Raw genomic sequence first — 13,234 nt, 5'->3', positions numbered from 1 at the left:
TCATTATTAAACCTACTCCTGCATTCCCCCTCTTTGACTTTGTGTTTATAACCCTGTAGTCACCTGACCAGAAGTCTTGTTCCTCCTGCCACCGAACTTCACTAATTCCCACTATATCTAACTTTAACCTATCCATTTCCCTTTTTAAATTTTCTAACCTACCTGCCCGATTAAGGGATCTGACATTCCACGCTCCGATCCGTAGAACACCAGTTTTCTTTCTCCTGATAACGACATCCTCTTGAGTAGTCCCCGCCCGGAGATCCGAATGGGGGACTATTTTACCTCCGGAATATTTTACCCAAGAGGACGCCATTTTCATTTAATCATACAGTAAAGCTGCATGCCCTCGGGAAAAATTACGGCCGTAGTTTCCCCTTGCTTTCAGCCGTTCGCAGTACCAGCACAGCAAGGCAGTTTTGGTTATTGTTACAAGGCCAGATCAGTCAATCATCCAGACTGTTGCCCTTGCAACTACTGAAAAGGCTGCTGCCCCTCTTCAGGAACCACACGTTTGTCTGGCCTCTCAACAGATACCCCTCCGTTGTGGTTGTACCTACGGTACGGCTATCTGTATCGCTGAGGCACGCAAGCCTCCCCACCAACGGCAAGGTCCATGGTTCATGGGGGGGGGGGGGGGGGGGGGGGGCAGTGAAGCTAGCCATATTTAACGCAACTGCCGCTAGTGCTCCTTACGGTGCGATTCCACACTAGCTGACTACGCGAGACAAAACTCGATGCATTTCGCTACAAATTGACACTACAATCACCTCTGTAGGTAGTAAGATTTTCAAAGGTAAAGTCCTTTTCGAAACACCCTGTACGTTCCAGATCAAGTAGATCGGTATCATGATGCCAAGAAGGCTGGACAAATCATGTAATTATTTTGGATTATACCTGATGCCGGTGTTAAATACAATGAAACAACAGATCAGTCTGCGAAAGTTGCCATTAGTAGTGGAAGACACACGGACAGAAGACTCTCAAATACAGATCAGCTCTGGCGAATAAAACGATAGCTGATACTCTCTGGTGGCTGGAAGAATGGAATGAAAGTTAAAGAACCGAGATATAAAAGCTAAACGTCTTTACAGTTGCTCATACTGAGAAAGTCATAGTTTTCTAAAATTATGTATGCTAGAAGCCAATAATAAACAGATAAATAAAACTGTAAGTCTGACATAAGACGGTTAGGTGACGAATAATGCTGTTAACATTAGCCTTAAATCTAGATAAACATATCGCAGTCTGAAAGTAAACGAGTATGTAATCAATATTACTCACCTACTGCGCTACTGATTATTTTGTCACAACTTGTTTCGCATGGAGCAGTCTCATTTTCGACTGTTCTGCAGTTTAACTGATGTAACACACTTCTGTCATAAGAAATTACTGAGCATCACAACGCACTAGTAACTATAAGTGCGAACTACGAATAATCTTCGGGTTACTATCCAGCGGTGTTCCAGTTGCTGAGAGATAAATGTACTTTCGGACAAAAAACGACGCACCATGAAGGAATTATCCGAATGGTACGGAAACCGGTAGGTGTGATACACATGTGCAGACATACAAATGATTACAATTGAGCTAGTCAGTAACAAATTGGTCCACTCGTAGCACATATACGAGCAGTCATTCCGCTTGGCACTGATTGACAGATTTGCTGGATGTCCTCCCGAGGAATATCGTGCCGAATTCTATCCTATTGGCACGTTAAATCTGCAAAATCTCGAGATGTTTGAAGAGTCCTGCCCATAATGCGACAAACAGTCTCAATTTTGGGAGATATCCGGCGACCTAGCAGGCCAAGGTAGGGTTTGGCAAGGACGAAGACAAGCAGTGGAAACGCTCGCCACGTGCGGGTGAACATTCCCTTACTGAAACGTAAGCCCAGGATGACTTGCCATACAGGACAATAAAACTCGGAGTACAGCATCGCCGTCGTACCTCTGAGACGCGGATGGCAACCAAAGGCGTCTTACTATGAAACGAAATGGCACCACAGACCATCACTCTTGGTTGTTAGGCCGTATGGCTGACGAAAGTGATGCTGGTATCCCACCGCTGTCTCTAGACACGTCTTCGGCCTGAAATCGCATCGACTGGCGTAGAAATATCTTCAGTGTTCAGTTCCGCTTCGAACTGACGTCCGATGACCACCGAAGACGTGTCTGCAGACATTTCGGCCGGAGTTAGGACACCAGCCTTACGGTCGCCCGCTGTAAAACCAGACAATCAGGAGTGATGGTCTGGCGTGTCGTTTCTTTTCATAGCAGTCCTCCTTTGTTTTAGTTGACATTCCTGGCACCCATACAGCAAAATGATGCGTCGACGATATTCTAAGCCCCGTTTTGTTAGCCTTCACGGCAAGCCATTCTGGGCTTACATTTCAGCAACATAATGCCCACCCACGCACGGCAAGAGTTTCCACCGCTTCTCTACCTGCTTGCCAAACCCTACCTTCGCCTGCACAGTCGCCGGATGTTTCTCCAATTGAGACTGTTTGGAGCATTCTGAGCTGGGCCCTCCAACCGTCTCGGAATTTTGACGATCCAACTCGCCAATTGGACAGAATTTGGCACAATATCCCTCAGGACAACATCCAATAAGTTTGTGAATAAATGACAAGAGGAATAACTGCTTGCATAAGGGCCAGAGATGTACCAACGCGTTATTGACTTGCTCAATTCGTGAATCTCTTTGTCTTGAATAAATTGTTCAATTTTTATGAACTTGTAATCATTTCTTTTTCTGTACATGTACACCACATGTACCGATTTCCGTTACATCCGGATAAGTCCTTTGTGGTGCGTCGTCATCGTTGTCTCTCTCTCTCTCTCTCTCTCTCTCTCTCTATCTATCTATCTATCTAACAGCCTGAATACTGCTAAGAGCCAAGAACCAGTTGTTAGAGCGCGGCTTCCTGTCCACGCAGAGGCGGCAACGTCCTCCGCGGGTGACGGTCGCCCCCAGCAGCAGCAGCAGCGGGCGGCCGCCTTCGTGAAGAGCCCGGCGCCAGTGATGGCGCGCCCCGGCGCCAGCGCCAGCTTCGTGGCGCGCGTGTCTGACCCGCGCGCAGCCGCCGACGTCGTCTGGACCGTGGCGGGCCGCGACGCCGCCACCTGCCCCAGGTGCCACGTGAGTACCTCACCAGGGCCGACACAGCTCGCACTGCTTCGCTCAAGTACGTTCTTGTTGCGGTGTTCAGCCTCAAGACTACTGCTACTCTCTTCTGTGTAAGCCTCCCAGTAACTACTGCAACCTACATCCTTATGAATCTGCTTAATGTATTCTTCTCTTGATCTCCCTCTACGATATTTACACCCCACACTTCCCTCCACTACTAAATTCGTGATTCTTTGATGTCTCAGAATGTGTCCCGTCAACACATCCCATCATTTGGTGAAGTTGTACCACAAATTCCTCTTCTCCGCAAATCCATTCACTACCTCCTCATTAATTACGTAATCTACCCATCTAATCTTCTGCAGCACTACACTTCAAAATCTTCTATTCTCTTCTACTATAAACTGTTTATCGTCCATGTTTCACTTCCATGTTACGTTATGTTATGTTATGTTAACCGGGGACCTAGAAACGACGGAGGGGCTCCGTCCACAACCCCACGACGACTACCGCAGTCCACTTCACCCCTCCGCCGCCCCACACCGAACCCAGGGTTATTGTGCGGTTCGGCCCCCGGTCGACCCCCCCCCCCCCCCCCAGGGAACGTCTCACACCAGCCGAGTGTAACCCCTATGTTTGTGCGGTAGAGTAATGGTGGTGTACGCGTACGTGGAGAACTTGTTTGCGCAGCAATCGCCGACATAGTGTAGCTGAGGCGGAATAAGGGGAACCAGCCCGCATTTGCCGAGGCAGATAGAAAACCGCCTAAAAACCATCCACAGACTGGCCGGCTCACCGGACCGCGACACAAATCCGCCGGGCGGATTCGTGCCGGGGACCCGGCGCTCCTTCCCGCCCGGAAAGTCGTGCGTTAGACCACAGGGCCAACCGGGCGGGCTTCCCTTCCATACATGGCTACTCTCCATTCAAATACCTTCAGAAAAGACTTTCTAACACTTAAATCTATATTCGATGTTAACAAATTTCTCTTGTTCAAAGGTGCTTTTCTTGTGATTTTCGGTCTACATTTTGTATCCTCTCCAATTCGGCCATCGTCATTTATTTCGCTGCTCAAATACCAAAATTCATCTATTACTTTCAGTGTCTCGTTTTCTAACCTAATTCCCTCATCATCACCTCATTTAGTTCTACAACATTCCATTATCGTTGTTTTGTTTTTTTATATCCATCTTATATCCTCCTTCCGTTCAACTGCTCGCCGAAGCGCTTTGCAGTCTCTGACAGAATTACAGTGTCATTGGCAAACTTCAACGTTTTTATGTCTTCTCTCTGAACTTCAATTGCTACTCCAAATGTTTCTTTTGTTTTCTTTGCTGCTTGTTCAATGTTCAAATTGACTAACATCGGGGATAGGCTAAATCTTGTCTCATTCCCTTCCCAACTACTGCTTCCCTTTCATGCCAGTCGACCCTTACAACTGTAGTCTGGTTTCTGTACAAGTTGTAAATAACCTTTCACTCCCTGTATTTTATCCTTGTTACCTTCATAATTTCAAAGAGACTATTCTAGTCAACGTTGTCAAAAGATTTCTCTTAGTCTACAGTTGACATAAATGTATGGCTTCCTTTCCTTAACCTATCATCTATAACTTAGTGTCAATACTGCCTCGCGTATTCTTACATTTCTCTGGAATCCAAACTGATCTTCCCCGAGGTCGGCACCTACCACTTTTTCCATTCTTGTCTAAGGAATTCATGTTTGCATTTTGTAACCGCGACTTATCGAACTGATAGTTCGATAATATTGACACCTGTCAGCACCTACTTCCTTTGAAATTGGAATTATTATATTATTCTCGAAATCTGAAAGTATTTCGCCTGTCACGTGCATCTTGTAGATCTCATGGAATAATTTCACCACGGCTGGCTTTCCCAAGGCTATCAGTAGTTCTGATGGAACGCCGCCTACTCCCAGGACCTTGTTTCGCCTTACGTCTTTGAGTGCTCTGCCAAATTCTTCTCGCAGTATCGTATGTGTCCCCCTCATCTACATCTATGTCCTCTTCCTTTTCTATAATACTACTTTCAATATTGCTTACGTATAACCGACTCCTATTCTAGCTGCGTACTGCCGATATGACTCACTGATGTAAGCTACAGACAGTTAAAATTGCAACACCATGAAGGTGGCTTGCAACAAACTTCAGATTGGTATGAAATGTACTGGATGAATGGGTATACAAAAAATCAGCATTTCAGCCTCACGAACTAGGCGCAGTAACACCATGTTCATATTGTACGTTAGGAAACGTTACACAGCAGGTTTCCCACTCAGAAATAACACTTGGTTGTTGGTTGTGTATGATGAGGTCGTGTTACGTCTCAAGCAACAAGGAGCAACCTCCACCGACATGTATGCGAATTCGACAGCGGCAGGACTGAGGCCTGTCGAGACTGCATTTTATCGTTGCACGATACTGCTGCTGGCGACCGGCGGGGTCCCGTAACTGTGATGCTGATATGGAATGCGTGAGTTCAGGGGGCCATGTGCAACACCGAACACGATCTCAAAAGTCCCACGCGACTAGCGCCCGAGAGAACAGGCATATTGTCTGCTCGGCTCTGCTGGATATTGCACGATACTGATGCTCGCGTTCGGTGGGGTCCCATAACTGTAACGCTAATATGGAATGCATGAGTTCAGGAGGGCCATATACAACACCAAACAGGATCTCAATAGCCCCACGCGACTAGCGCCCGAGAGAACAGGCATATTGTCTGCTCGGCTCTGCTGGATATTGCACGATACTGATGCTCGCGTTCGGTGGGGTCCCATAACTGTAACGCTAATATGGAATGCATGAGTTCAGGAGGGCCATATACAACACCGAACAGGATCTCAATAGCCCCACGCGACTAGCGCCCGAGAGAACAGCCATATTGTCTGCTCGACTCTGCTGGATATTACACGATACTGATGCTCGCGCTCAGTGGGGTCCCGTAACTGTAACGCTAATATGGAATGCATGAGTTCAGGAGTGCCATAGGCAACACCGAACAGGATCTCAATAGCACCCAATCGGCTACCTTGAGTCAGGAAGTGGGTTTTTCTTGTAATGAGAAAACTAGCCACACACACAGTGCGGCGACTCTGGAGCATCGAGGAGTGTCAGCACTGTGACGGTTGTTGCGGGTCCCTGTTCTTCGTGCAGCGTCAGAGGAACGTATTGGTCTGCAGAGACTCCTTGGAGAACAAACGCTGCCAGATTGTGTTCTTTATCATCATGCAGTTCCAGCACCTGGCGCTATGTTCTGAAGTACCATTCGGTTGCCAACACATTCACCTCTGCTTAGCATAACTGGTAACTTGGACAGCAGTGTTGACACCGATGACTGTGCCCTATTTTCGAGATTCTGACACATTACCTTTCAATAAGGTAACTAGAGTTGCCCGTACTATCTCACCTATCTCGATACAGGGTACGTTCGACTGTTGCCCTGGGCAGCACTTTCCCCAAATCTCTAGCCCACTGAAAAAACTTGCTCGTGGGTTAGCAAGATATTGGCACACCACCGATCATTAACTTTTGCTCAGCCATTCCATTATTGAAATAATTCAAAAGCCAAGATCGCTTAAATAGTATTTGCTAGGTGATCGGTTTCAACACACTAAAGGTGCCATCATCGGATCTGTGAAGATGCAACATGACAGGTTTGAGGGAGGGCTTACACGAGTTACACTATGTACATTACTATTAGTACAGTGCCACATACCTGAATGTAGATTAACATTTGTAAACCATTTGGATATAACGATACATGAGGCAGACCAAGTGATATAAAATCACTGTCGCAGAAATAAAAATTAAAACACAACTGCTCTCATGGTCATTCTGTTCCATCAGATGTATAAAACCGAAGTCACAAGATAAAACTATTTGACACATGACCGCAGCTCGACTAACAACGTATACAGTGTAACCCGTGTAAGTCCTCCCTCAAACCTGTCATGTTGTATTTTCACAGATCCGATGATTGCACCCTTATTGTGTTGAAACCGGTCATATAGTAAATAGTATTTAAGCGATGTTGCTTTTGAATTATTTATACAACAGAGCGATCGCCCCATCAACACACTATGTGTTCACTGCATTCCATTATTGTACACCTAACCGGTATTTATTATGCGCAAGACCATGCAGAATATAGGCGTATTTCCTTCTCCCTTTGAAATTCTGGTCACTTGCATATTCCGGCATGTAGTACGCCTACACTTCATGCCACTTTGACATTCGCTGCACGCCGCCATCATGTTGCTGAAATTGTAATGGACAACAGTTACTCATAGAATTGTATGCTGTGTACGAAACTAGTTGTCATTTGTTTATTTTATTATCGGGTAGTTCCGATGATGTATTAAGCCGAAACAAGTTAAGTTATATGATCTATGAAATTAAAAGGTAACAAGATGGAAAATTATATTAATTAAAATTTGTTATGTCATCGTGCTTCACAGTGACATTCTGCCTGATCTGTTTCTGTTAGTGTGTAGCGTGTTAACTTAAGATGGCCGATTGACTCGCCAGTCCTCAATCGACAGAAGTCTGAAGGTTTCGGATGATAGTCGTTTGCTTTCGGTTGCAGCCAACGTAATTAGGTGACCGTACTGTGGGAGGTAGCCATTACGTCCGCTGTACTATTGTTCTCCAGTTCACTCTGTTTCGTGCTGTCTCATTTCATTGCTCTAACTGTACCTCAGTGCTGCAGTCAGAATCTTTATTAAACGTGGCTGTAGCGCAGCGACAGCTGAGTAAAACGGGCTGAGTAGATTACGCGGGTTACTACCAAAAACCATTTTCCCAATAATTACCAGTGATCATGGCCAATAAGATGTCACTGCCAACTGCAAATTCATTGGATACGTGGCTTCTGTACTTCCGGACATGTCTGAACTCTTACCGGATCGGCGAGATGCCGCCAGTAATGAGGCTAATGAGTAGAGGCGCTACGTCAGTACTGCGTGGTGTAAGCTGAGAATTTGGGCTGTAGCTGCGTCCGGATGGCGCAGTGGTCAGCGCATCTGCCTGGGTTCGAATCCCCATTTTGCCACAAATTTTCAACTTTCCCCTTTGATATAAAGGGTGACAAGTATTGAATTACACGAGGAAAACTTAAGTTAGTTACAAACTACGGCGTGCACTCACTTTTTTCAACATGTAAACGTCACTACAGATTTTCGGATATAGGTTACGACATGTTCGATATGTTTGCCATCATTGGCGATGACGTGGCGCAGACGAATAGCTAAGTTCTACATCCACTGAAGTGTTGGGACATCGATGCTGTCGATGATGTCCTGAATGGCTAATTCAGCTGAACAATGCTTTGGCAGTTATTGCTGTTCACCTTGTCTTTAATTTAGCCCCACAAAATGGAGTCGCATGTGTTCAGATCCGGAGAATATGGTGGCCTATCGAGGCCCATGCGAGTGGCCTCCTGGTACGCCAGAGCCAGAATGCGGTCCCCAAACTGCTCCTCCGGGGCATCAGACACTCTCCTGCTTTGATGGGGTCGAATCTTTTCTTGCATGAACCACATCTCGTCAAAATCAGGGTCACTTTGGATAATAGGGATGAAATCATCTTGCCAAACCTTCATGTACCGTTCGGTAGTTACCGTGCCATCGAGGAATATCACATCGATTATTCTGTGACTGGGCATTGCACACCACACCACACAGTCACCTGTAGAGCTTGAACAGACTTCTTAATCGCGAAATGCGTATTCTCAGTCCCCCAAATGCGCCAGTTTTTCTTATTGCACGTGGCGGATTCCACCTATAATGTAAGTCGGCATGTCCACGCACAGGCGGTATAGGATTGGGGTACTGGACGCATTTGGTGTTGGTTGATAATCACGGATTAATAGTTAATTAATGTCCCTGAGATATTCTGTCAACACTTTCCGTGATACCTCATTAGCCAAACTGTTCAGAGTTTGATATGTATCTTCACGTCTCAGTAAGTGGTAAGTGTTATTGTTAGGTAATTGGTCTCGTAGTGTGGTTGCTACATCATTGAAAAGGGGCACTCGTAAACCACATGGTCGGGAGTACCCTCCGATGCGCCACAGTCAGATGTGGGCGTAGCCCTCTTAACAAACGGACAAAGGTCGGGTAGGGCCCATGACCAGTGAGAAAATGGAAAAATGCCTGGGTTAGCTCGAAGTACTTCATACCTAGTCGTTCCTTCACATCTGGTAAAAATTCAAATGTTCTTCGGCCAGTTTCTTCCGCTTCCCATGCTTCCTACCACAACTCTTCACCTCTTTTCCTTATCACACCCTTTCCTCAACCCTAACACCCAGTATGTCCCCTGTTATCCCCTTTTTTGGCCCAGTACCACGCAGCTTGTTCTCTAATTTTGATGTCCAGAGGCAGAGCCCCATTATAACTAATAGGGCCCCCCCCCCCCTGGAGATGTCCTGTAGGCCCCCACAGACGTCAATATCGTGTTACTCTGCACTGTTCTCACTGTAATGTCGGGCACTACCCTCGTGAGTCTGTGTGTCCAGACTCCCGAGCCATAACACACTATTGACGTTAAGATGCTGTTATGACATAGCTCTATGAGATGAGGGGGAAGATGAAATCTTTTATGACTTGTGGAGATAAGATTGTTAAGCACTTGCAGGGCTCTCTGGATTACGGTTTCAATGTGTTGTCCAGAGTTCCACCTTTTGTCAATGATGATTCCCAGGTAGCGCATCTCACGTCGCCAAAGAACTGGTGAGCCCTCAATTCTCACAGTGGTATTCCTTGTCAGCTGCTCTTTCAGCAAGAGATATGTAGACTTGCTCGGCGAAATGTTCATCTTTGTATTTTGGCACCATATTTGTAATTTTCCTATAGCCCTTTCGATTTTGGGCTCTATGTCTTCTCCGCATCGGCCGCCAGCCAACAGGAGCAGGTCATCTGTGTAGGCTATCACATCTAGCAGTTCTTCGCTTGGTTGTATATCGTCTAACAGTGGCTCCATGTGGATTTCCCAGAATAGGGGGCCTAATACAGAACCCTGGGGGCATCCCTTTGTTATATTTTTTTCCCACTCTTCCGCCAGGGGACGATAGCCAGACCTCCCGATCCTCACAATAGCTCCTCGGACAACCGTATAGTGGCCCTGAACACTCTTTCTCACGCAAACAGGAGAAGAGCGAAGGCAACCACAGGTGGTCGAAGGCGCTACTAGTGTCCACCGGGGTTGAGCCGCAGGCCTCAGCTGCCAGGGCTATTGCATCAGATGCCGATCGCCCAGGCCTAAAGCCGAACTGCCTGCTACTCATCCCGCACAGCACGCGGTGTGCTGCCAGTCTGTCAGCCAGCAACTTCTTTAGTATCTTCCCAAACAAGTCCAACAAGCAGACAGGTCTGTAAGATTTTGTTTCAGCTGGGTCTTTGTCAGGTCCTTTCTTAATGATCACGACATTTGCAATTTTCCATATCTTGGGGAAATTTTTTCTGCCTGAGGCACTCATTGCATAGATGACTGTGGTGTTACTAGCTGGGGGGCTGAGAACTGCACCACCTCCCCTACAATGCCGTCCGGCCCGGGAGCTTTGCCTCTCTTCGACTTATGTGGGCAGCCACCTCCTCTTCAGAAAACGGGTAGACTGCCGTATGATTGGTGTATCTTCCAAGGTCTTCATTTCTTAATTGGCGCTGTCCTTCAGTCTCCCCATTCGCACTGTCGTCAGGCAGCAGGGACCACAGGAGGACCTCAGCAGTCTCCTGCCGTCATCCCGCCCCCGTGCCTGTTGACAGCTCCACAGGAGATAGGTTTACGTGACCTGTGTTAAGGGTGCGGTTCGAGTGTGGACGAGTGACGCCCGGCGTGTCCGCAGGTGGAGACGACCGGCGACGAGAGCGTGCTGACGGTGCGCGACGTGCAGCCGCAGGACGGCGGCGCCGTCGAGTGCTCGCTGGCCGGCGGCGGCGCGGGGGCGGCGGCGGCGCCCGCCTCCCTCACCGTGCTGCAGCCGGAGGAGGAGGAGGAGGGGGAGGAGGGAGAGGGAGGGGAGCCGGCGGCGGTGACGCGCGGCCCGCGCGACGTGGTGGCGCTGCGCGGCGACACGGCCACGCTGAGCGCCGCCTTCCGCGGCCGCCCGCCGCCCACGGTGCGCTGGCTCAGGGCGGTAAGTGCACGCCGCCACACCGCTCCACCACACCCTCTGTATACACTCAGTCACAAAAGTATGCGGACAGTGGGAAGTTCCACAAGGAGTACTCGAGAAACACTGACTATCAAACACAAACATATTTATTAGCAATACACAGGGCGAGTCACCTAACATTACCGCTGGATATATTTCGTAAACCACATCAAATACTGACGAATCGATTCCACAGACCAAACTTGAGGAGAGGGGCTAGTGTAATTGGTTAATACAAACCATTAAAAAAATGCACTGAAGTATGTTTTTTAACACAAACCTACGTTTTTTTTAAACGGAACCACGTTAGTTTTGTTAGCACATCTGAACATATAAACAAATACGTAATCAGTGCCGTTTGTTGCATTGTAAAATGTTAATTACATCCGGAGATATTGTAACCTAAAGTTGACGCTTGAGTACCACTCCTCCGCTGTTCGATCGTCTGTATCGGAGAGCACCGAATTACGTAGGGATCCAAAGGGAACGGTGATGGACCTTAGGTACAGAAGAGACTGGAACAGCACATTACGTCCACATGCTAACACCTTTTTATTGGTCTTTTTCAATGACGCACATGTACATTACCATGAAGGGTGAGGTACACGTTCGACGGGCGTTTCATAGGACGTGGAGGACGCATAAATTGGCCAGCCCGTTCTCCAGATCTTACACCTCTGGACTTCTTTCTGTGGTGTACGTTAAAGGAGAATGTGTACCGTGATGTGCCTACAACCCCAGAGGATATGAAACAACGTATTGTGGCAGCCTGCGGCGACATTACACCAGATGTACTGCGGCGTGTACGACATTCATTACGCCAGAGATTGCAATTGTGTGCAGCAAATGATGGCCACCACACTCAACATCTATTGGCCTGACATGCCGGGACACACTCTATTCCACTCCGTAATTGAAAACGGAAACCACGTGTGTACGTGTACCTCATCCCTTATGGTAATGTACATGTGCGTCAGTGAAAAAGACCAATAAAAAGATGTTAGCATGTGGACGTAATGTGCTGTTCCAGTCTCTTCTGTACCTAAGGTCCATCACCGTTCCCTTTGGATCCCTACGTAATTCGGTGCTCTCCGATACAGACGATCGAACAGCGGAGGAGTGGTACTCAAGCGTCAACTTTAGGTTACAATATCTCCGGATGTAATTAACATTTTACAATGCAACAAACGGCACTGATTACGTATTTGTTTATATGTTCAGATGTGCTAACAAAACTAACGGGGTTCCATTTAAAAAAACGTAGGTTTGTGATAAAAAACATACTTCCGTGCATTTTTTTATGGTTTGTATTAACCAATTACACTGGCCCCTCTCCTCACGTTTGGTCTGTGGAATCGATTCGTCAGTATTTGATGTGGTTTACGAAATATATCCAGCGGTAACGTTAGGTGACTCACCCTGTATATGCGTATCAACATTACTTACAAAATTATTGTATTATTTCGTTTCCAAAACATAAATAACAGGAAAATTAACAACAAAAATGAAACAGCCTGCGCACCCTGCTGCTACAAAAGTATTCGGACACTGTCCAATAAATGTTCACAAGTTGTACGACGAAAATGTCAATACCTTTGCGTCCACCTTTCAATTTCAATACCTCCTCCAATCTACTAGGCATACTTTCCAATCTTCTCTAAAGAATTCTTATTAGTATTTTGTAACCGTGAATTATTAAACTGATAGTTCGGTAATATTGACACCTGTCAGCACCTGCTTTCTTTGGAATTGGAATTACTATATTATTCTCGAAGTCTGAAAGTCTTTCGCCTGTCTCGTAGATCTTATACACCAGATGGAATAATTTCGCCACGGCTGGCTTTCCCAAGGCTATTAGTAGTCCTGATGGAATGTCGTCTACTCCCCAGACCTTGTTTCGCCTTACGTGTTTGAGTGATCTGCCGAATTCTTCTCGC

The 13,234-nt window shown here is 46.9% G+C and overlaps 1 protein-coding gene across 1 annotated transcript in view; it reads left to right on the top strand.

Annotated features, from left to right (window-relative positions):
- Positions 1 to 13,234, top strand: part of LOC126188350 (titin homolog) — a 1,721,077-nt gene that overhangs the window by 1,583,617 nt on the left and 124,226 nt on the right. Inside the window, exons 47-48 of the mRNA XM_049929949.1 lie at positions 2,939 to 3,141; positions 10,989 to 11,279. Coding sequence (XP_049785906.1) covers positions 2,939 to 3,141; positions 10,989 to 11,279 — 494 coding nt within the window. The remainder of the gene's footprint in view (positions 1 to 2,938; positions 3,142 to 10,988; positions 11,280 to 13,234) is intronic.

The sequence above is a fragment of the Schistocerca cancellata genome, chromosome 5 (assembly GCF_023864275.1).
Source record: "Schistocerca cancellata isolate TAMUIC-IGC-003103 chromosome 5, iqSchCanc2.1, whole genome shotgun sequence".
NCBI classification, from domain to species: Eukaryota; Metazoa; Arthropoda; class Insecta; order Orthoptera; family Acrididae; genus Schistocerca; species Schistocerca cancellata.
Note: the sequence above shows the minus strand (reverse complement) of the source record. Positions and strands in the feature narration are given on the sequence as shown.